We start from the raw sequence: 24,502 nt of genomic DNA on the forward strand, positions 1-24,502 counted from the left end.
CAACTTCCAAGGCGACTTCCTTGGCATTATCATTCCCCTCTTCTCATTTTTCCATGGAGAAGTGGATGGAAAAGGATTTTTATGATGGTCTAGGCCATCATTATGTGCTCTGGAACCCCTCTCACCAGCAGGGAGGTACCACCAGCACCTCAGTTCCCTTGGTCCTCACGAAGCTGCTCAGCCTCCACCTCCATCCCAGGACTCCCAAATATCTCCATGTGGAGCAACTCTACTCCAGTATGTCCACAGAAAATCCTAAACTGTCACCTTCTGAACCAAAGTTGGATCTAACACCTGACTGAAGGGAAAAAAGGAACAACCAACCAGATGAGCTTCTGAATTTATAAACAGTCAACACCAGCACAAATGGATAAAGCAACAGCTGGAAGAGCTGGGAAAGTTTTTGTCATCCCATGGCACACCAAAGCTGGAGGAACACTTTTCCTGGGACTCCTGAAGAGCAGGAGAAGTTGTGAAGTTCACCATTATCCAGAGCATGGGGAAAAACATGCCCTCACAGCATTTATCCTGAGTTGATTTCCCTGGTTTTCACAGATGGGAAATAAAGACAAAGCTTTTCCTGGGAAGAACAGCATGGACACCCACAAGCGGGGAATCTGCTGAGGGTTCTCCAGGAGCTGGGAGCTGGCCACCTCACTACATGGCCTGCATAGATTTCCATCCACATCATTAGGAAACGTCTTTTCTCCCCTTATCCAACCCCAAATAAATTCCTGTGACAAGAGGACCATAAAAGACCCCATATCCCAGGTCAGGACTCCGGAGGGAAGAAACCAAATCCATGGCTTCAACATTCTGGATCCCTGTAATCAACTAAGCCACTAAAACTGATTAGACCCACTCTGGCGCTATCCCATGAACTGGGAATGGTGTGAATTGTGGGAATTGCTCTTCTCCCTGTCCCCAGTAGAGCTGAATGCAACCCAACTGGACCCAAGACCGGCACTGACCCCATCCCACCGGCAGGGAGAGGACGGAAAGCAGAGCCTGGAGAAGAAGACAGCGAGATGGCCGTAATTTATACTCTCCTGCCTCTACTTTATGGCTTTCTTAATTCGGCTCCTGCTACTATTAATGTAGTTAATGTTGAGATTATATCTATTTTCTGGCGTCAGGCAGTGATTTATCCAGGCCATTTTTCCGGAGCCGGCTCCCACGCTGTTAAATCAAGCGACTGCCAATTAAGTGCTGACTGGGGAAGTGGATGCAATCTTAACAGAGATCTAACCACAAATTAATCCGGGCGTTCAAGTTCGCAAGGCCGAGGCGCTGAGCCGTGCCGAGCTGGGAAAACAGAAAACAAAAACAACTCCCAAAACAACGGGGAAAAATAAAATCCACCACTGACTTGGAGAAGGAAAGAAGGAAGTCGCCTTTCCCAGTGGGATGGTGCTCATCAGTCAAGTTTTGGGGGGGTCACTGCTTTCAGGCCATCACCCAGCAATGAAAACCAGGCAGAAGGAGGAGCTGCCTGGTTTGGATTGGGAATTCAAGAGTGGGTTTGGAAATATCTATCTGGCAGACTGAAGGTGGGAATGGGAGCTCTTTGACCAGCAGCTCCAGGTATCCCAGAGTTCATGCAAGATCAAGTTGTCTCCAGGTTTGTAGGAGAGTCCAACCACCTGCCCAGGGTTAATTTTTGATGTGAAATCATAAAATCCAGGAATGGTTTAGGTTGGAAGAGACCTTAAAGACCATCTCATTCCAACCCCTCTGCTATGGACAGGGATACCTTCCACTAGACCAGGTTGCTCACAGCCTCATCCAAACTGACCCTGGACACTTCCAGGGATGAGACAGCCAAAGCTTCTCTGGACAAATCTCAAATTCCTCTGGATGTCCCAGTGTCCCAAGACAGGATGTGCCATGATCAACAACAGCAATGCCCAAAGGTTTTCAGGAGAGATCACAGAATGTGTGAGGCTGGAAGGAATCCCTGGAAGTCTGGCCCAATGCTCAAGCAGGGCCCTCCAGAACCAGTTGCCAACCACCAGGTCTAGATCATGGCTTTAAACTGGCAGAGGGAAGGATTAGATGGGATATTGGGAAGGAATTGCTCCCAGGGCAGGTGGTGAGGCCCTGAAATGGGATTCCCAAAGAAGCTGTGGCTTCCCCATCCTTGGAAGTGTCCAAGGCCAGGTTGGACAGGGCTTGGAGCAACCTGGGATAATGGGAGGTGTCCCTGCCCATGGCAGGTAGTGGAACTCGATGATCTTGAAAGTCCCTTCCCACTCAAACTCTTCTATGGTTTTTCAAATACCTTAAGGGGGAAGATCTCACACCAAAGCTTGAGAGGTTCTGGGGTTCCCCAGTATCTTGGTGGGACTGGCTAGGCTCCATCACCTCGGATGCATCTTGGATACCAGCTCACATTTGCACATCCCTATGCCAGGAAGGCACCAAAATGCCTATGGAGCATCTCCATGGATGTCATTGTCTGCAGGACAGAGCATGACCATATTCAGGAGGTTCCCCTTCAGCAGGTGGCCACCAAGAACCACAGAAATTACTCCAAACCTGTTGTCCTGCTTTCAGAAAGAGGCAAAAGAGCTCTGCTCCTCCCCAGCCTGCGACTTGACCATTAAAAATCCTTCCCAGCATCCCTGATTTGCCTCGGGAGCCATAAGGAAGAGCAATACACGACACTGAGAGTGATTATTAATAATGGTGAGGAGTCGTTGAGATAACAGCTCATGATAAGTGGGGAACATTTTTACAGTCCTTGAATATTGAGCAGGATTTAAAAAAAATAATAAGAAAAAAAGAGTAGGAGAAATCCAACCTATACATACAGGGCAGAATGAAAATTCTGAAGATCACAGTGTTACAGCCACCCCAATGGCCAGGGATTAAATCAAAGGACAAGAATAAACAGGTAAAAGGCTGCAGAGTGTCCTGACAGGTGAAAAGGGACCTTTGGGGAGGATGGGAGCAGCTGCCAGCTGCAGAAATCCAATCTGAGGGAAACACCATCCAGAGCTCTCATCATAAATACTCAATCAACAAGGACAAACGACTCTGCATCTCCATCACAATAAAAGGAATTGTCCCTGAAGAAGAGAAGGCTCCAGGAAGACCTCAGAGCCCTTCCAGTGCTTGAAGGGGCTCCAAGAGAGCTGGAGAGGGACTTTGGGCAAGGGATGGAGGGACAGGACATAGGGAATGGCTTCCCACTGCCAGGGTTAGAGGGATTATTGGGAAGAAATTCTCCTAGGTGGCACAATGGGAGCAACCACCTGGCTTGGCAATGCAGGAAAATCTCCAGCTTTCTGCTCTGCCTTGGGAACCCCAAAGTGGCTCCTTAGCATATGAGACAACCCACACCACCAGAATGCAGTGATGGGAATGGGATGATACTACAAACCCCAATATTTGGCTATGTGTGCTGGAACCTGGAAATTCCCCCATGTCCTGGGCTCATCCCACAGTTTGGAAAGGGAGGGAAGAATTCTGCCCCTCTGCCCCACTCAGGTGAGGCCCCACCTGCAGAGCTGCCTCCAGCTCTGGAGCCCAACATCAGAAGAGGATGTGGAGCTGCTGGAGAGACTCCAGAGAAGGCTGCAGAAATGTTCCAAGGGATGGAGCCCCTCTGCTCTAGACTCAGGCTGGGAGAGCTGGGAATGTCCAGCCTGGGGAAGGGAAGGATTCGGGGAGAGCTTAGAGCCCCTTCCAGTGCCTGAATGGGCTCCAGGAGAACAGAAGAGGGACAGGGATGGAGTGCCAGGATACAGGGAATGGCTTCCCACTGCCAGAGGGCAGAGTTAGATGGGATATTGAGAATAAATTCTTTGCTGTCAGGGTGGTGGGGCCCTGGCTTGCCCAGAGAAGCTGGGGTTGCCCCATCCCTGGAAGTGTTCAAGGCCAGGTTGGATGAGGCTGGAAGCAACCTGGGATAGTGGAAGGGAATCCCTGCCCATGGTAGGGGCTTGGAAAGAGATGATCTAAGAAAGTCCTTCCCAACCCATATCATCTGATGATTCCATGATTTTTCAAAGCAATTAAAAACCCCAAAGTGGTTGAAGTGTACACAGGGACTCCAAGGGGATCTGGGGAAGCCTTTACCCAATTTGTGCCAGTCTCCCATGGAAGCTCTGCCCTGCTCCACAACTCCCAGTGCTTTCCACGAGCTGCGACGCCACACAATTATCCCAGCTTTACACTCAAATTAAGTCCTCAAATACCATCAGGGAATACTTCAAGCAGGACTTCAGAAAGTCCTTATTAATCTTAGCATTAAAATAATACACGTTCATCTCCAGCAATAGGTGAGCCAGCAACCTGATGAATACATTACATGAAGGTTTTGCATTAAAAAGGATAAATTCCTTGAATTTAGCTGACAAAAACCCACTCACACAAAGGGATTCCAGGTCACCTTCACCATGACATCCTACTGCAACCAATTGGTGAGATTAGCTCTGAACCACTGCAGGGAAAGGGGCTGATGAGTTTGAATTATGCAGGCAGACTAAAAACTATTGATTATTGCAAAGTTGGTTTACTACCACCCTTAAACCTGGCCTAAAAGCGGTATTTAAACCAGTATTTAATTATGTAAGTTGGCTCCACAGCAGTGCAGTTTTTAGCTCTTCCTTTTCCAGTCTGAAGCCTCATGCAGGTTCTTTCTGGTCACATCATTAGTTATTTTTGGGGAAATCCACCACGGGTTAAGTGCTGCACAAAGAATAACATGAAGAACATCTTGGCCCCCGAGATCCAGCGTCATAACTCACCCTTGGAACCAGGTCCTCGGCCAAATCCCCTGCTGCACTGACAATGTGCTTTAAATCACATTTTAACATTGATCCAATTAATACAGCTCTTGCTAAACCAGACAATTTCCGAGTCTCCTCCTGAGCATTGTGTGTTCTTGGTTCGGTTTAAAAGTGGTCAAGAAGTTGAGGTCAATCCCAACTCTTCTCTCTTTTCATCTTGATGGTGCCTAAAACCACGTGAAGGTGGTTCCTTCCCCAATAATTAACCCCCAAAAGTGACAATTCTCAACTGTGGGGATGCTCCCTCAGGTATGACTTGTTTTATTTCTTTCAAATCCCATCAGAATATCCTGGATCTGCCCATGTCCCACTCTCTGTGTCCTCAGGACAAACAGGTTGGAGAAGGAGCTTGTCCTGATTTTCATGATCCTGACCTCATGTCCTTCCATGAGGAGATGCCAGGAGGAGCATGGCAAGGAGCTCACACTCCAAAGGGCTCAACAGGAGACAGTGGGGATGGAAAGATCCAACAATGGGAAGGGAAAACTCCTGAAATGGGCTCATCTGTGGATGGGCAACATCCCAAGCCCATGGTGGCCATCCCAACCACCGTGAGCTCTGGTGGCAGCAACAGCATTTTCCCAAAGCTTATTTAACCCCATCCCTACACGGATGGGCTCCAACACCTCCCCACAATGTTGAAGCAACACTTTGTGAGTTGTCCGAGCTGGCTTTGTGGGAAGTTTTGCCATGGGAATGTCCATCACAGATGACCCCAAGTGACCACAGCTAACAAGACCTTTCCACCAGTGGAATTTCACCCATCTCCCTCTTCCCAGACCTCTGATCCTGCTTCTCTCAATTCATGTAAACAGATCCTTGGAGCTCAAGCAACATCCAACGACCCACAGGTAGGAGAAGCTGCTTTGAGCAGGATGAACCAGCTCCATTTATCCCAGCTGTCATTCCGTCTCTGAAAAATCAGAGGAAGAGACCTCAATGTCTCAAAATGAAAAAAAATCCCCACGTACAAAATCCTTTGAAAGCGGCTCCAAATTAAGAGCTCCATCGAGGCTGTCAAGCCCCTGCGAGCTGAGTCTACAGCACCTTCCCTGGGAAGAGGGAGCTCAGCCCATTTATTTGGATGATGAAAGCAAAGGGATCTAAAAATTGCACTCCTTCGCTAATGAGCAGCCGAAGGGATCCGTAAGCATAATTCCAGAGGCTGGTAATATTTTATATAATCGGCAAGTGGTTTAAATTGAAAAGCCCCAACTGAATCAATATTTACTGCATTGAAACGAAATGAATAGTAATAAGTCACTAAGCTCCCTGTCCTGTTTCATAAAATAAAAAATTATAAAAATGAGCACAGGCTCAGAGCGACCATCGCATCAACTTTTACGGCACTCGGGGAGTTGTAACCGACTGTTCTCATCAAATCCAAATTGTAAAAAACCTGCCTGAGGAAGCCTCACTTCAGCAGTGCCGACGGGAAAAAAAAGAGGGGGAAAAATAGGAGGTGAGAGTTTCACCAACTCAGGCAAAAAGGCTCCCAAAGCTGGGCAAGCAGAGCATTCCTGGATGCTCCACAAAGTGCTTTGTACTGGATTTCACACAGAGGATTTGCCAAGATGCTCTCCCAGATGGATCCCAGCCTCCAGAGGATTTTGTCACAGCTCTGGATGTGGCCAATGCAACCCCGGCCCTCCCTCATGTTTGCAAGTTGGTTGGTGTCATCTGTGCACAGGTGGGAATGATGCAGATCCATGAGGAGCTGCCCACCCTTGGACCAAATAGGTCCTGCCTAATTCCCCGTCCATCCACAAACTCATGGATGACACAGGATTAATGTCAGGGATTACAAACAGGGGCAGCACATCCAGTCAATCCTATTGGATTGAAACAGATTGCCCAGAGAGGGTGTGGACTTCCCCATCCCTGGAAGTGGCCAAGGCCAGGTTAGACAGGACTTGGAGCAACCTGGGATAGTAGAAGGTGTCCCTGCCCTTGGCAGGAGGTGAAACTGGATGGTCTTAAAGGTCCCTTCCAACCAAAACCATTCCATGATTCCACAATTCTAATCCCACATCTTCACACATTCTACAAGGAAGTCCTTTTCCCTTCCTCCTTATCCTCAGCTTTTTACTCTTAAAAAATCCGTGAGTTCAGAAAAACAGACATAGAGGGGTTGGAGCATGTCCAGAGAAAGGAATTGAGCTGGAGAAGGGTCTGGAGCACCAGGAAGTGCTGAGGGAGCTGGGGAGGCTCACCCTGGAGAAAAGGAGGCTCAGGGGGGACCTTCTGGCTCTCCACAACTCCCTGACAGCCAGGTGGGGTTTGGGATCTGTTCCCAGGAAACAAGGGACAGGACAAGTGGAAATGGCCTCAAAGCTGTGCCAGGAGAGGTTTGGGATGGACATAAGGATGAATTTTTTCATGGAAAAAATTATCAAGCCCTGGCACAGCTGCCCCCAGCAGGGGTGGAATCACCATTCCTGGAAGGATTTAAAAGCCTTGCGGATGTGGCACTTGGGGACATGATTTAGTGATGACATTGGCAGTGCTGAAGGAATGGTTCGACTCAATGAGGGCTTACCCAGCCTCAATGATTCCATGATTCCACACCCTGATTTGAGTTGAAACAGCATTATTTTAGATGCAGAAGAGACCAGGAATTTGTTAGAGGGAGGGGACAGAAAAACATTCCCTCTGTCTCCCACAACTCCCACAAAGTTCCTTCCCGTGACACAAATAATGTTTCCCTTTGCCCTCTTTTATCCCTGTGTTTAAAAAGGAATTTAAAGCAGCAGAGACATCACCTTCAACACTCCCTGCTCCTCCTTATTGAGCCATAAAACCTTTTTCCATATAAAATATCCTGAACTGGAATAGCTTTGGGGTTTCCCTGGAGATTCACCCCTCATTGCCTACGTTTACATCCTCTCCACACCAGAGGATGGCAGGAACACAGACCTGGATTCACTACCAACAAATCCAGAAGCAATTATTAAATCACCACTAATTTGGGGGGGAGCATTAAAGGAAATTATCTGCAATCAAAACATAATTTCAGCTCAGAAAACTATTCCTGCTCACAGACAGGTGGCCACGGGACCCGTGCCAACTTCGGGAATCCCTCTGCTCTTTTTTTCCCACTTTCCCAGCTTTAACAGCTGTGACCTCTCAGACCTCCCCGTATCCTCCTGCAAATCCTCCTTCCAGGCCAGCCCAGAGGGCAGCAGGAGCTGCAGATGCTGCGGAGCCCGACTGGCACCTGGGGATGGATGGATGGATGGACCGGGAGCAGAGAAGCTGCCGGATGCAGATGGTTGGCTTTGCCGGTGCCAAGGGCGGTGGCAGATCCGGCCTCAGGCTGAAATCCACACAGAGGTGCCAGGATCCAGCCCGGGAAGAGCCAAGGAGAGGCTGGATGGTCCTGCATCATCCACACATTCCCTGATGGAATAGAACCAAGGTTTGGAAGGGAACACAACGGCTTCATCCCAAAGGAAGCTCCGTCAGACAGAGAATTTGGGTGTAGAAAGAGGAAATCTCAGTGCTCTGCTGGGGAGAGACCAGACCTGGTAGGAGGGAAATTAGTTGGTATTAACGAGCTAATTCCAATTATTTCCAAGGCAGCAGAAGGAAATAAACACACAGGGACTGAGAAAACTGATTACATAATCCCAGAATAATTTGAGTTGGAAGGGACCTTAAAGATCATCTCATTCCAACCCCCTGCTACAGGCAGGGAACCTTCCAGTAGATCTTCCAAACATTATGTAGGTTTTGGATATGAATAAATAATTATTTATGATTTTTTCTCCATGTTTATTACAACAGACACAAGCTCAACAGGATATTTCATTAACTGAGCCCAAGGGTGAAATTTGACCCATGGGAGAAATGTACAAATTCCTTCCTTCCTTTCCTTCCCTCCATTGCATGAAGCCCTTTCCAGCTCCTGGGAAACGGATCCTGATGCCCAGTGAAGCTCTCCGAGATCTTATTTAGGATCCCTCTGCATTTGTCAATCCAGGAGTCTTCTCCAGATTTTTTAGAGTATTTTATACTTTTTATTTTTTGGGATGATTCCCATGCAGGACCAGGAGTTGGATTTGATGATCCTTCCAGTTCAGGATACTCCCTGATTTCTCCCACCAGGATGAAACAGATGGATCCGTCCTTCGGCCTGAAAGAAACCTAAATGTTTACTTAGCCTGGACAGAATTAATCAGCGGAGAATGATGCTCCAGCACTTGCCAGGTGACCTTTTTTGCCCCCAAAAACCGATTGCTCATTCCTGAGCTATGAGACCTGCCCGGGCACAGCCCGGAGCTCAGCCCAGATGCTGGCACCAGTTGGACGCAGCTCATTGCAACAGCTCATGGAAAAGTTTAAAGGAATTTATCCCAATTTTATCAGGATAAGACGTAATTCAGGGAATTTGTGCCTTGTGGAGCTGCCATTCAGCCATGCTCTGCATCCCTCTTCCTCCTTTTTTGGGTGCTTTTTCTTTTAAATCCCAACTTTCACACTGGAATTGGCACAGGAAAACATCGGGGTTCGATCTGCTGAAAGCTTGGAGAAGTTACGACCCTTTGTAGGGAAAACCATCTGGGAAAAGGGTGGAAAAAAAGCAGCTCTGCCATTACTAATCTCTTATTAGAGTAGATATTTAGGAATTAAATACATTCCTCACTCCCACAGCTGTCACTGTCAGGTGAAAAAACAGGGAGTGTGTAAATATACAGCACTGGAAAATATATTCTGAATGGGATGCTGTTAGCAGGCATAATTAGCCTTAAAAAAAAACACTTCCAAAGGGTCCAAACCACTTCAAAATTAGTTTTAAATACAGCATGCGGCCAATTTGGAAAACTTTATCCACAGGGAAACTTCATCTGGCTAAGCTACTCCATTGCTGTTGAAGCCTCGGTTAGAAAAGGTGAATAATATCCCACGAAATTTATCTTATTTAAAATTACAGCTGGTGTTTGGGGAATTTGGATGGAGAAAAGGAAGAGCTGAACTTGGAACTTCATGGACCCATGAGAGATTTCATCCTGGAGTACCTGGGTAGGAATAAATGGATGCCCTGGGACAGAGGGTTAAAGGATTTTAGAGACAGGCTCCAAATCCCAACAGAACCACGCTCAGTCCCTGGGGGACCTCGAACAAGATGAATCCCAAGACTGGAAGGGGAAGGATCAATCCTCTGCTTCCTTCCTGGGGCATCTGCCCCAGCTGCCCAAAGTCCATCCCAGACCCTGAGCAAAAATTCACATAAAATAGCATTACAGACATAATTAACATTTTTTGTGGAATTGTGGAATGCTTTGGGTGGGAAGGGACCTTCAACACAACCCAGTTCCAACCACTGCCATGGGCAGGGACATCTTCCACTATCCCAGGTTGCTCCAAACCCGGTTCAATCTGGCCTTGGATACTTCCAGGGATCAGGCAGCCACAGCTTCTCTGAGAATTCCATCCCAGCCCCTCACTGCACTCCCAGGGAAGAATTCTTACCAGTATCCCATCTGTCCCTGCCCTTTGGCAGTGGGAAGCCATTCCCTGGGTCCTATCCCTCCATCCCTTGTCCAAAGTCCCTCTCCAGCTCTCCTGGAGCCCTTCAGGCACTGGAGGGGGTTCTAAAGTCTCCCTGGAGCCTTCTCTTCCCCAGGTTGGACACACCCAGGTCTCCCAGCTCGGCTCCAGAACACTCAAGAGTTTTTGACTTTTTCCACCATAGGATGGGCAGGACCATCTCCAATCTGGTGTCCCAGCACCTGGAGATGGCACCCAACATTGGAGAAGACATCTTGAGTTACCTGAGCCAACATTTTTACCTCTCCCACCTGAGTTCCTGCACCAGAGGATTCCTCCCCAACCCAGAACTGCTGATCCACAGCTGCAAACTCCCAACTTTTAATCCCTCTAAAGCTCCTTGCTAAGGATGTTCCGCTTTTCTCTGACAGCTGCTGGACTCTGAGAACACAGAAAGGCCTCACAAAAGCAGAGGAAAAGAAATCCTGGCTAATGAAAACTGCTCCTCAGAAAATCCTCCTCGAGCCACCCCTGCAGGTGCTCTCAGCCTACTAGAAACACTAAGGAAAACATATTAACCCAAAATTCCATGGGATGGAATGGTGGGAGCAGCCAGGCAGGAAGAGTTGCCCAGAAGCTCATTGAGAAGTGGCACCACCATGACCACCTCTGCTCTGTGACACAGCAGAGGTGATGACCTCCAGCCTGGTTTTAGGCCCTGTGGGATCTCCTTCCAACTTGGTTTGTCCAACCCTGGGGGCTGGGAATGCTTGTGGAGCACCCTGACGGAACTGGGACACTGTTCCTCACCCCAAACCACTCATGAGTCCCCTGCACCACTCCAAACAAGCATTTCCTGGAATGCAGAGTCTCCTTTTTTTTATCTCATTTATCATCTCAGTTTATCTTTTTCCTAGCATCCTTTCGTTGCTAACTCCATCAGGGTTCCAGAATCTCCCTGTCCCTGACTCACAGCATCCCAAATGTAGTGGGGACCCTTCAGAGTAGATCTAGAGAGCCAACCTGCTGCTGAGGATCTGAAATTCACACTGCAAATCAAACACATTCAAACAAAACCACATCCCTTGCTTTGCTCCCGCCCTGGCCTTGACAATCCAAAGTCCACCAGGAGCTGCTGAACATCTTCAGGAATGGTTTTATCTACCAGGAGTTGATTTGAACCTCCAAGACTGATCTGTGAAGCCCAACAACTGAAGATGTCTCACTCAGGAGACCAATTTCGAAACTCTGTCCTGACCCAGGTGAACATACTACTGAGGATGCCACCAATTCCAGTTGGGAATGGTGGCACTGTGCTCTCCAACAGTGATTTTGCACCATCAAAGTTGGTTTGGGATGGGGGGAAATGAAGCAGAAGAAAGACACTCCAACTATGTCATCCAAGTTATGGACTGGAGGACTTCCAGATGATTTCCATCCAACTTGGGCATCTTAGAAGGAATTTTTCCACAAAAAAAGAGTAGAACTGAAATGGACCGCCAGGGAGGTGGTGAAATGAACCATGCCTGGAGGTGTCCAAGGAACAGCTGGAGGTGGCACTCAGTGCTCTGGTCTGGGTAACAAGGTGGAGATCAGACTCAGGTTGGACTTGATGATCTTGGAGATCCTAGGATTTTGTGATCTCATGCCAAAGGGTGCAGCAAATCCAGTATTTCATGCAGCAGGAAACCAGTGCCATGCTGGGGGCTCTCAATAGATTGAGCTGGAAAAGCTTTTCCAGATCATCAAATCCAACACAGCTCCAGCACGGGATTAAGCTGAAAGATTTCCCAGGAAGATCCAGTTTATGGAATGCTGTGCTTCCCAACAAGGATGCTCCAGGCTCCAGGGAAGAGCTGATCCAAGATCCACACAACACCCTGCAGAGTAAATAACCCCTCACTGTCCCTGGGATCGGATGTGGCAGTTTTCTTTTTAATGGAATCCATTCAAAACGCGACGACTCCATTAACCAAAATTAAAAAAGGAAAATCCCATTATTCCTAAGGATGTTCATGTGCATTTAGAGCTGGTCATTAACCCCTGAGTCCCGCTTTTATTTTGGTTTCATTACTTCCTCCGAAGTGGAGCTCGATTACTGCGGCTGACCCAGGAGGAGGGAAACGGGAGCGCTTCCCCCCAGCGCCGGCAGCCTGGAATTCATGGAAAAGGAGGAAAAATCGAACCTCCCAGCATAAGGTTGCCCAGGAACTGGGCAGGACTGGGGAGACTGGGAGGATGGGGGTGGTCAGGGGAGGAAGTAGGAGTGGTGGAGTCCCTGAATCCTGCTGGAAGCTGCATAACTTGGATTTGCTGCTGAGTTTGCCAGGTGGGAAAGCAACCGGCTGGGAGGGATGCTTGGGAGAAGGACAAGGGAAAAAAAGAGGGAAAGAAAGTGGAGGAAGAAGGAAAAAAGAAGAGGGAGAAAAAAAAAAGAAATTAAGGAAAATATGAAAAATATTTAAAGGGGAGGCTGGAAAATAGAGAAAAAATGAAAATGAGAAAAGGGGAAATGGGAAAACAGGAAAGGGGAAAAGGGAAAAATGAGAAAAAGGGAAAATGAGAAAAGGAGAAAGAGAAAGGAAAAAAAGGAAGAAAGGGGAAAAGGAAAAAAGGGGAGAGGAAAAAAGGAAAAAGGAAAAAGGAAAGAGGAAAAAGAAGAAGGAAAAAAAAGGAAAAGAAAAAGAAAAACAAGAAGAAAAGGGGAAAACAAAAGGAAAGAAGGAGATAAAATGGGAAAAGAGAAAAAACGAAAAAGAAAAAGTTAAAAGAGGGAAATAAAGGGAAAAAGGAGATGAAAAACAGGGAGAAGGCAAATGAATAATGAAAAGAAAAAAAAAGAAGAAAGAGGAGAAGAAAAAAGAGAAAAAGGAAAAAAGGTAAAAAGGATGCAATTGGAAAAAGAGAAAAGGAAAGAGGAAAGAGGGAAAAGAAAAAAATAAAGCAAAAAAAGAAAAGAAAAAAGAAAGAGAAAAGAAAAAAGCAATAAAGCAAAGGAGAAAGAACAAGGAAAAGGGAAAAAAGGGAAAGGAGGGCAGGAAATAAAAGGAGTAAAGGCAAAAGGGAAAAGGGAAAAAAGGAAAAAGGAGAAACGGAAAGAGGGAAAAGGAAAAGAGAAAAAAGGGAAGAAGGTGAAAAAGGAAGAAGACAAAAAAGGAAAAAGAAAAAAGATGAAAAGTAAAATGGGGGAAAATCTAGAAAAAATGAAAAGAAAAGATAGCAAAGGCAAAACAATTTAAAAAGGAAAACAAGAAAAGGAAAAGGGGGAAAGGGAGAAGAAAGAGAAAACAACAGGAAAAAGGGAAAGAGGAAAAAGAGAAAAGAAAATAATAATGGGGAAGAAGAAACAGAAAAAAGAAATAAGAAATAAATAAAAAGCAAAGGAAGACAGAAGAGAGGAGTGACTTTTCCCCAGTGTCTGTCTCTTGGGAAGGAGGGGAGCACCAGTAACAGGGAGGATTAATCCCCAGCTTTGCCCCAAAGAGGTGCCATTGTTTTTTAAAGCCTCTAAACCAGTCCAGAACAGAAACTGGATTATGCTGGGCCAGATGTCAGGGCTGCTCCGAAACAATCCGGGTTGTGCATCTCATCCCAGCCTCATTAAAAGGATTAAAAGTATTTCCTATAGAAACAAAAAATATGGATTTCCAAATGGGAGTTACTGTTCCCTCCTGCCTGTAAAGGCTCCAATCCCAGCAGATGAATTTCACTTTAATGAGATGTCATTTTGGAGAATGGTTTAACATCCCTTCAAAAAAAATCCGAGGCCTAAAACCTCGTCAAACCACGTCGGGATTATTAAAAGAAAATTTACCACACAGACAAAATAAAATCAAACAAAATAGGAGCCGCCAATTCGCAGAATCCATGACACGGCCGTTTTTAAATGTGATGGAAAAGGCTTTCCAAGTTATCTGCTTAACCACAGGCTTTCTGTTTACTTCTCACTTTCATGTCAAATGAATTTGGGAAGAAAAAAATTGACAGGAACTTTAAGGCCATTCGTCACATTCCGACTCCGTTCGCAGATTAACGCGGCAAAAGCCGGGAAGGCGGAGGGGGGATTTTATCATCTTGATAAAAGGAAATTAACTCCCGGTGTCCCAACCTCTGCCCTCTGCTCACGATTCCCTCACCTCTGTTCGGGAATATCCCAGAGCAATCAGCACCCAGAGGTAAAATCCCACTGGAGCATCATCCCAATTCAATAAACAGCGTAAAAAGCTGTGCTTGAAATCCCCCAAAACTGGGAGACTGAACCACTTGCACTACTTAAAGCAGCATCTGGTTCAGAACATCTGTCCAGTTTGTGCTCCAAACTGGTTTTGGGATGTTGGGATCCCACCTCTTGTACCCTAGAAAGTATAGGCTGGTGGAAAAAATAAATGGATCAAGGAGAAAATACAGCATTTGCTGAGATCTTTAAAATGCCCATCTCTGTCTGCTCACAATATATGGGAACGTCGATTAAAGCCTCTCCCGTCGGAGCGCTCGGCAATTTTCCGCCGTGGAAGCCGACGTTAACAGTTTTCCCTGTTTTCTCTGCAACTTTTGAGATGACACCCCAGAAAATGTGGATTTGCTCCATCCACTGTGAATTACAGCCCCACACTCTGCTCTCTGTTCTGAGCTCCAGCCGCTGACCTTCCAGGATCGTGAACAAAGAATCCCGGAACAGTTTGGGTTGGAACGAGCATTAAAAACCATCGAGTTCCAGCCATGGACAGGGACACCTTCCACTGTCCCAGGCTGCTCCAAGCCCCATCCAACCTGACCCTGGAATACTTCCAGGGATGGGGGAGTTACAACTTTCCTGGGGAGCTTGTGCCAGAGTCTCACCACCACCCCAACCCAACAATTGTCGGGTTGCACAACGAGCAACCAACGTATCCCAAGCACTTCCCAACAGCTCCCAGAGGAGTCACAGATGTTGGGTGACCCCATCCTGTTTCCTGAATGGACTGACTTCTTAGGCACCCTCAGAGTGCAACCAAAAATCTCAGAAGTGATGGATTTAGTCTGGTTTAACCCATTACTGTCCATCAGTGGGATTATGGTGGATGAGTCGGTGCGGACCCTGATTGCCCCAGTCTCCAACACAACAAGAGGAAGATGGAAAGGATGAGAAAGCTTCCCTGGCATTCCCAAGGATACGTTCTCCTCCCCAAAAGAGAGGGGATATATTGAGTTTTAGCATTCATTTCATCCATGGCAAGTCAACCACACCGTTCTGTGAGAATGAGGCACAGGAACTGGAATGCATCCAATGGGGAAACACATGACTCTAATCCATAACCAAGATTCCCATTCGCACTAGATTCCTATGGATTTAGGGAGAAAGGGTTAATTACACACTAACAGCACACCAGGACTGGCACCTGGTGCCATCCCATTATCTCAAGACAGTGAAATCACTTCCACAGGGAAACTTGTAACAGCACTTAAGGAATGCCAGAAAAATGGAAAGGAAAATCAGGAAGGCTTCTCTGGGAATGGATGACAGGGGCTGCATGGAATGGATCATCCCATCCTATGGAAGTGTTCAAGGCCAGGCTGGATAGGGATTGGAAAAACGTGGTCTAGTGGAGGGCATCTCTGCCTATGGCAGGGGGGTTGGACCAGATGCTCTTCCAAGGTCCCTTCTAAGCCAAACCATTCCATGATTCTTTGAACTGGATCATGAGCTGGGTGCCTAAAAGATGTTGTCAGGGGAGCAAAAGGAAATTGGAAACCCAAAACCACCCACTGTGAAGGAAAGGAAAGAATGGGACAAGGAGGCTGGTGTTTCCAAGTGACCTGGAACACAATATCCCAACCACCTGCAGAGGACGACTGGAAGGGATGGTGGTTGTTCCTCCTCTTGGATGCCCAGCTGTACCTCCCCTTTCCAAGGGAAGTGGTCATTGCACCACCAGTGTGGCTGAGCCCCATTTCAAAACCTGCATCATCCTCTTTATCTTTCAGCTTGAATCCCTAAAGGCTTCAGATCTTCGAAACCTGCAGGAAAAATCCTTGTAATCACCGTATCACAGAATCATGTAGGCTGGAAAAGACCATCAAGTCCAAACTTTGACCAATCACCACCCTGTCAACCAGACCAGAGTGCTGAGTATCACATCCAGTCATTTCTTGAACACCCCCAGTGATGGTGACAACTGTTTCCATCTTAATCTGCTCAATGCGCTCCAGGCCACGAACAGAACAAAAGAGAAGAAAATAAAAGAAAAAATAAAACTAAACTAAACTACATGAGTGAATCCTCCACTGACGAGCTCCTTTCTCCTGAGCTGGCATTTCTCTGACAAATGTTGGATTATCTTGTTCTTTACTTATTTATAGTGCTGGAGGGGTAGGATTCTCCCTCAAGAGGCGCTGCAAAGTTTTCAGGAAGAAATATCAGAGTTTCCCCAGCAGTGCCAGACACAACTCATTATTTGCAGACAGGTGACTTTTGTTTTCTATACTTGCAGCAGGATTTGAGAGGAAAACTCTTCAAAGTGGGTCAGTGTTTCATTCCCCCACTGGGGGTCTATAAGCTCAACTCAAAGGGCTCTCTGCTCCCAAAAATGTCTTAAAAGTGGTTCTGGCTCTCCAGAGGGAGAACTGGAGTCTCCTGAAGGAGTTTATAGAATCCTAGAATATTCTGAGTTGGAAGGGACACACACAAGGATCATCTAGTCCAACTCCTGGTCCTGCACAGGACACCTCAAAAATCCCACCCTGTGACTGAGAGTGTTGTCCAAATGCTCCTTGAGCTCTAAAAGCTTTGTGACCTCTTCCCTGGGGACCCAGCTTCTCTGGGAAACCTGTGCAAGGGCCTCGCCACTCTCGCAGGGAAGAATTTCTTCCTAATATCCAGTCTAACACTACTTACTTTCAGTGAGAAGCCATTCCCCCTTCTCCAGTCACTCCTTACAAAAATTCCCTCTCCATCTTTCCTGTCAGCCCCTTCAGGCACTGGAAGGCTGCACTGAGGTCACCCTGAAGCTTCTCTTCTCCAGGCTGAACAATCCCAATCCTCTCAGCCTTTCCTTGTAGGAAAGGTGGTCCATCCCTCTGACCAGCAACCCCAGAAGTCTTCTGCTGCCTCTGTGCAAGGTTTATAACATGTGGACATCCCATTTTTTTGGTAGCCACATCCACATGGACCATGGAAAGATGCTGGAAGCAGGAGAAGCATCACTCTCTAATCTCAGCACAACATTTCATCCATCCCAACTCCTCCATGGCAAATCCCTCATCCCTTTCCAGCAGAGGGAGGCTGTGAGGAGAGAGGACATCTCCCTCCAGGATTTTTAAGAGATGATCAACCTCAATGTCACCAGGAGCGACCAAACTTTAAAGCCAGCAAATCACAGCCCTTGTGAGCTGCGCTCCCAGCAAAGCTGCGGGAGATAAGGGGGAGGAGTGAAAAGGAGAATCAATAAATCTTAACCTCATTCACAATGATCTGGAGCTCTTATTAAGTAAATTAATTTAAGTTAATTTAACTCGATCATGACTCCCGATCACAGTGATTTAGTGAGGGGGAAATTGCATTAGGAAAGGCCACACTCACCAGATAGAAGAACGGAAGAAAATTAGATCCACTTAGCAATGTGAATTAATATGGAAATAGCAGGTGTAAATTTCACCTTATCAAGAGAGTGAAAATTATCTTCATAAATTTGGAGAAATAGGCCCCGAGTTGCTTATAAATCTATTTAAAACAAAAATATTACAAAAAGTGGAGTAAAATTAATTTAAAATATACTCCCACCTATCGCCTCAAAGAAAAGTCAGCAGCAGGGCCCAGTTTTATGCAACCCAGCAAAAAGGGGAGGATGGAATTCATTCCCAAGGGACTGACATCAGGTACCTCCAGCTACTCTCCCTGTCACTCATTTCTCAAAGCCACATCCCTCTGCATCTTAGTCTGGTGATTTGAGGATTTACTGGCAAAAAGGGTGACATCCTGGATGTCCCAGCAAAATAAAACCCTGGCACATTACTTCCAGATACCCAAAAACCTGGAATTCATGGAAGAAATTGCTCCTTGGTGCTAGCTGGGAACCAGTTTGGGAGTAGGACTGGAGGGCAGCACCACCAGTTGACATCCCACTGCTGCCTTAAGGGGATGAGGATATTAAAAATACCAAATTATTGTAAAAACCTTGCAGTTATTACAATGAAAACCAGAAATATTAAAAATAATTGACTACTCAGTATGAAAAATAAAACTGAGGTGACTAAAGGGGTGTCCCACAGTTGTCAGAGCTTCTCCTTGTTTTGGGAAGAGCGAAGAAAATCAGGAAAAAAGCAGATCCTGGCGTCTTGCTTGTGACAGATCCAAGATAGGAACGATGAAGCAAAAAATCCCGTAAAAATTCCAGGAGAAGCATTTGCCATGTGCTTTCTCCAGACAGGCCAGATGATTGATCACCCCCAACAAAGGTAATTGGGAGATGGAGATTTATGGCTTCTTTAAAACATAATTGTTTTAATTTGCTGATGGCATTTTATCAAGATTTGTCTGAAGCAGCTGTAAGATCTAAACTACACCAATTTAATGAAGTCGGAGATTAATACAGAGAAAATGATCCTACAAGTGGGAGCTCTCAGCCAATCGCAGCAGAACGAGGTCATTCCGTGGAAAATCACTACTGGGTTGAGCAAGAGCCACCACACAGATCCCAGACGCTCCTGCTCTGAATTCCATGCCCAAAGCTAATCCCTGCCTTGATTCTAAGCATGGATCCTCCATCCATCAAACATCCAGATCTGGAGTGACAAGGTGTGAGGGAAGAGGCTGAGCCCAACAGCTGGAGGATGAGCTGTTTTCTATTAATTAAGGCTGAAAGTCACAGAACCATTTGAGTTGGAAGGAACCTTCTGCCATGGGCAGGGACACTTTCTACTATCCCAGGCTGCTCCAAGCCCCATCCAACCTGGCCCTGGACAGTTCCAGGGTGGTAAGGCCCTAGCACAGGTTTCCCAGAGAAGCTGTGGAGCAGGCAAAAAGTACATGGTTTGTTTCTGGACAGGGAAATGCAAGAATTTCATCCCAAGGATGTGCAAATGGAGGTGGTAACCCAGAACAAAACCTGTGGATCTCAGGGATGATGCCCAGGTGGGAAAATATCACAGGCAAAAGCAGAATGTGAAGACAAAGGAGGAGGTGGTGTAGGTAAGGTTGACCATGAGCCCAAAAAGATCCCAGTTTCCATACTGGAAGAGTGGAATGGTTTCATACTTTGAGACCAGTAGAGTACAGGAGAGGAGGAGTTTCTCAACCAAGAGCTTGGAAAATACACAAAATAATTGACCCAACCTTTTTTACCAATCACTCTCTTCATCCCATACTTCGCTTCATCACCCTGAACTCTTCCAAAACCAACCGTCCCTTCAGATACCAATTTGGGAATCCCAAAATTCACTTTTAAAGGGAAATATCAGGCAAAGTCAGGCTTTAAAAACAATCATCACGATTTTTGTCCCTCCACAGCTCTACCATAAAAGCCACCAATCCTCAGGGCATTGCTGGGGAATGACTTTTGGAGGAATCCACCTGGAGCAGGGAGAACAAAGTCGGAGAAGAGCAGAACAGACTCTCTTTGCCCAAAATACTGCCCATGACTCCTGACATTCCAATGGGAGGACAAGCTATTCCTGACCTAAAAATAGCCAAAATCTGTATTTTCACCAAACCCATTGCTTCTAATTGCACCTTGTTCTAAAGAATCGATTATTTTAACAACCCTTCTGCTTTAAGCTCCAGGTCTTTTCTTGGTCTCTGAGACACTCCCTGGAAACATCTCCACTTCTAAGGATTTAGGAATATTCCCACTCAAGGTTATGGCACCTTCAGTGCCTTCTCTAAGCAGTGACAAAATATTTCTGGATGTTTCACCCATCCAGATAATTGGGAATAAATGAGTTTGGGACAGCACCTATATCCTAGTGGAAGTTTGGAGTATTCAGCATGCTCCCCTTCATCACCAACATCCACACGTTTATTCATCCTCTTTTCAGCTTATTTAACTGCTCCATGGAAATAATTAATTCCAAGAGGGAATACATAGGAAGCCAAAGGCGTAAGCTGTTGGCACCAGCTCAGGATAACACAATTCCTAATATGATTTTACACTTTAAGTCAATAAACTCAGAGTAGGCCAAACAAAGAGAAATTAAACAGTGAAGATGCGACAGAAAAACACTGAGCCAACGTGGGAGTTCCCATGGCTCCCACATGCCAACCAGCTCATTCCAGGCATGGCAGAATTACCTGGATGTAATGGGACGCCTGGTTTTCCAGGTGGGAATGGGGCTGGTGAAGGATGATAAGGCTGGAGGCACCATGCTCTTCTTCACGATCCTGTAGCGCGTCTTTATCACCTTGTTGGCTGGGGGGCTCCTTACATAGTGGAAGTTGGATCCTAGGAGAAAAAACATCGAAAAACAGGCTTGAAATTCAGGTGTGGATGGGCACAGAGGGGATCTCAACGACACTCTGACAGAATCATGGAATTTTTAAGGTTGGAAAAGACATTTAAGATCATCAAGTTCAATGGCCATTGGTCCCACATCCAACTGAAGTCCTATATCCAACATTTTAGCCCCTGAAAAAAGGGGGGAAGTTTCAGGAATAGGACCAGTATAACTGATGGTAACAGAAAGGTATTGATGTGCTTGGAACTGGCTTCACCAGCCCATCACCAAAACACTACCACGGGAATCATGGATTCACCAACAACACCTTGATCCACATCTGGAAATAAATGTATGACTTTAATCCTTGGTGTTTTCATAATACTTTTAATCCCCAGAAGTGTTGAAGTCCAGGTTGGACAAGACTTGGAGCAACCTGGGATAATGGAAAATCCCTTCGATGGATAGGGAAGTGGATGAGCTTTAAGCTCCCTTCCAACCCTACCCATTCCTGGATTCTCTATGTTGCAGGATGATCTACATCCCGGGTTATTCTGCAGAATGTTTCGTGCAATTAACAGTTCTATGTTTGACTGTGGTTTTCCTCCATGAGCCTTTTTTTTTTTTTTCCCAAGCTTTCAGGAATGCACCTAATTGCCCGACTTTTATAACATACAGCTGTAACTGCCCAGATAATTAAAGCTGACACTCCATGCTGAGCCTCGGTCTCTGGGTTTTATAACTGATTTAAAGGGCTGGCTGTTTTTCTTGGAGATCCTCTCATTAAAATTATGGAAAGGTTGGGACGGGAAAAGTGGGAGCATTATTTTCACTGAAAACGTTCGACCCATCCCCATGTTTGTCTCTATGACAGGAGGGAAAATAAGGTGGATTACCAGGTAAACTAGGAAAAATAAGGAAATACATTTTAGATCTGACACCATTTCCTAGAAAGGAGGGAACAGCTCCCCCATTGCCCTGCAACAGTGGCAACATCAACTCACAGCTTTACAGTTTCATACAGGGAATATTTTCCTTCTCGAGCATTCCCAACAAGTTGGTGACTTGTGTTGGCTTTGGGAGGGATCAGGCAACACAAATTTCCATTCAGAAATTCAGAAAAAAAAAAGTTATAACCCCTGGTGGTGGAAAAAGGCAAAAACCAGGCTCTGCCATGACAGAAAAATCACTGGAATTTTTTGTGGTAAAGATGATGCTTGCAATGTTCCGCAATCTGAACCCATGGGATAAATCATGGAACTAAAGGATCTTCCAAGTTCTCTTCCAGTAGAAACCATCTGATGTTTCAATGACTTAGAGAAATTGCGGCCACTTAGAGGTGAGGCACTTCAGAGGTCACTTTAGAGGTGAGGCAAGAAAGGAGAGAGGAAAGAACATGGAAAGCAAACGGGATCTCACTGCTCTTTTCCTATCTCAGGATTTTTTTGGTAGCAGATCAAATTCTTCAGTGCAGTGACCAAACCTCTGCGTGGGCTTTTAGAGCCTTTGCAGAGTTGAAGCTCCAATTACAATTAAAATTGCTCCCAAGTACCAGCAAACTTGGAGTTTTTTCCTTCGGGGAACTGCATTTAGGACAGGAGAATGGGGACAACAAAACAACAGAGGTGCTAACCCCTGCAGGGACCAGCACCACACACATGATGAAACCCCAGCTATGGTAATGGTGGGACTGACCTGAAATCGTGGACTCATGGAATGGTTTGGGTTGGAAAAGACCTTAAAGACCATCCAGTTCAACCCCCTGCCATGGGCAAGGACATCTTTCACCATGCCAGACTGCTCCAAACCCTTTCCAACCTGATCTTGGACACATTCAGGGATGGAGCAGCCACAGCTTCTACAAGTAATGTCTGCCAGGGCCTCACCACACTTGCAGGGAAGAATTTCTCCCTAGTATCCCACCTAAATCTACCTTCTGTCACTTTTGTCACTCAGAACATGTGGGCACACCCAACCTCGCACGGATACTGCACCAACCACGTACCCAAATCACTTCCACCCCACTGGGGAAGGGATGAGAGCCACAATCCTACATCCTCCCCAGCCAGCAACAGCACAAGTTGCCCCTTTCCCTCCTCCACTCCAACCTCACAGAATAACTAAGCTGGGAATTTGCTGAATACATAATTAACATCTTTTTGCCCCCCACACAAGCTTGAGCTGCCACCAATCAACCCAGAATTGCATCAAACTCCTGCCTGACAAGAAAGAGAGATCCCAAATTATTGCAGGCATCCCCCTCCTCCTCCTCCTTCCCCAAAACAGGCTGGCACCTGGTAAACTCTATTCCCAGAGGTAATTGGATGGTGTATTCATTCCGAAGCTGCTCCTTGGAAAGTGCCTGATGCGCGACTCCAGCATTAACCACCTCCTCAAAGAGCCTCTCCGAAGAGCTCCGTTTTCTATTATTACTTGCTAGCTGAGGGGTTTTGTGTAGATAATCATGTTATTTAGACAGGATGTTGGTTTAATTCCCTTCATTACAGGCTCCCAGGGTTGTAATTTTTTCCTCTCCGCGTGATGTATTCCCCGTGGCACATTTCACTCAAATCAAACACTTCACGCTTTTATTACAAACAATACCCCAGCGTCCCCCGTTATCAGCCCGGCGCACACATCCCCACTCCTCGCCGCGATCCAGAGGTCACTTCTAATGACTAATCGATCTCATTAGCTTTCCTAATTAAAAACTTTACTACCGCCATGGAAGACAAACTACAAAAAAACTGCTTGCATCATATTCGAATGGGATATGAGCATCATTTATCAGCCAGGGCCGCGCGCTGCTGAGCTCGGGGCTTTCTGCAGAGCCGCGAATCCCGCGGGCGCTACTCGCGCCTCCTGTTCCCAGGGAAAAAAAAAAAATCCTGGTGTAAACTCTAAATGTAGAATTGTTAAGGTTGGAAAAGACCTCTAAGGTCATCAACTCAGTGCTGCTAAGGCCACCCCTAAACCATGTCCCCTAAACCATGTCCCCAAGTGCCACATCCACACAGGCTTTTAAACCCCTCAAGGAATGATGATTCCACCACTTCCCTGGGCAGCTCAAGCAATCCCTTCAGTGAAGAAATTTTTCCTCGTATCCAAACAAAACTTCCCCAATTACAACTTAAAGCTGTTTCCTCTTATCCAATGCTGACCTTGAGATGGGGAATTTGTTGCCAAATTATCTCACAAGGGTGCTTCACGCAGGTAGGATCCAGGAGCCACCACACATGCATCCCTTAGGAAAGGGGATGGATGCAAGGGTCCTTATTTCTTCTCTTGTTTTCCTGAGAGAAGTACCAGGATTTGGCCCCCTGGGGAAGTTGAAGCAGGGAGGGCACAAAAAGAGTTCGCTCCTGGAATATTTCACCTGGAGAAGAGTCTGGAGAAACCTGCTTTTAAAAGAGGCTTAAAAGAAAGGTGAGAAATTACTTTGGACAAGGTCCTGGAGTGACAGGACAAGGGGGAATGGCTTCCACTGCCAGAGGGTAGGGTTAGATGGAATATTGGGAAGGAAGTCTTCTATGTGAGGGTGGGGAGCCCTGGTACAGGTTGTCCAGAGAAGTTGTGCTTGCCCCATCCATGGATTGGATGGGGCTTGGAGCAACCTGGTCTAGTGAAACATGTCCCAAAAAGCCGTGTTGATGTGGCACTCGGGGACAGAGTTTAGTGGTGGCCTTGGAAGTGCTGAATTAACATTTGGACTTCATGATCTCAGAGATCTTTTCCTTAATGACTATTCCATGATTATGTGATTCTAAATCCATGAGGCAAGAGGAAGATGATGCTGCTCAGGATGGATT

At 46.4% G+C, this 24,502-nt stretch overlaps 1 protein-coding gene across 4 annotated transcripts in view; it reads right to left on the reverse strand.

The window, feature by feature from the left end:
* ZC3H3 (zinc finger CCCH-type containing 3) overlaps positions 1-24,502 on the reverse strand; it is a 137,394-nt gene that overhangs the window by 56,415 nt on the left and 56,477 nt on the right. For all 4 annotated transcript variants that reach the window (XM_036397118.2, XM_054518596.1, XM_036397127.1 and 1 more), the window contains one exon: positions 20,551-20,701. In XM_036397118.2, the coding sequence (XP_036253011.1) occupies positions 20,551-20,701 (151 nt within the window). The remainder of the gene's footprint in view (positions 1-20,550; positions 20,702-24,502) is intronic.

Source organism: Molothrus ater, chromosome 1, assembly GCF_012460135.2.
Source record: "Molothrus ater isolate BHLD 08-10-18 breed brown headed cowbird chromosome 1, BPBGC_Mater_1.1, whole genome shotgun sequence".
Taxonomy (NCBI): domain Eukaryota; kingdom Metazoa; phylum Chordata; class Aves; order Passeriformes; family Icteridae; genus Molothrus; species Molothrus ater.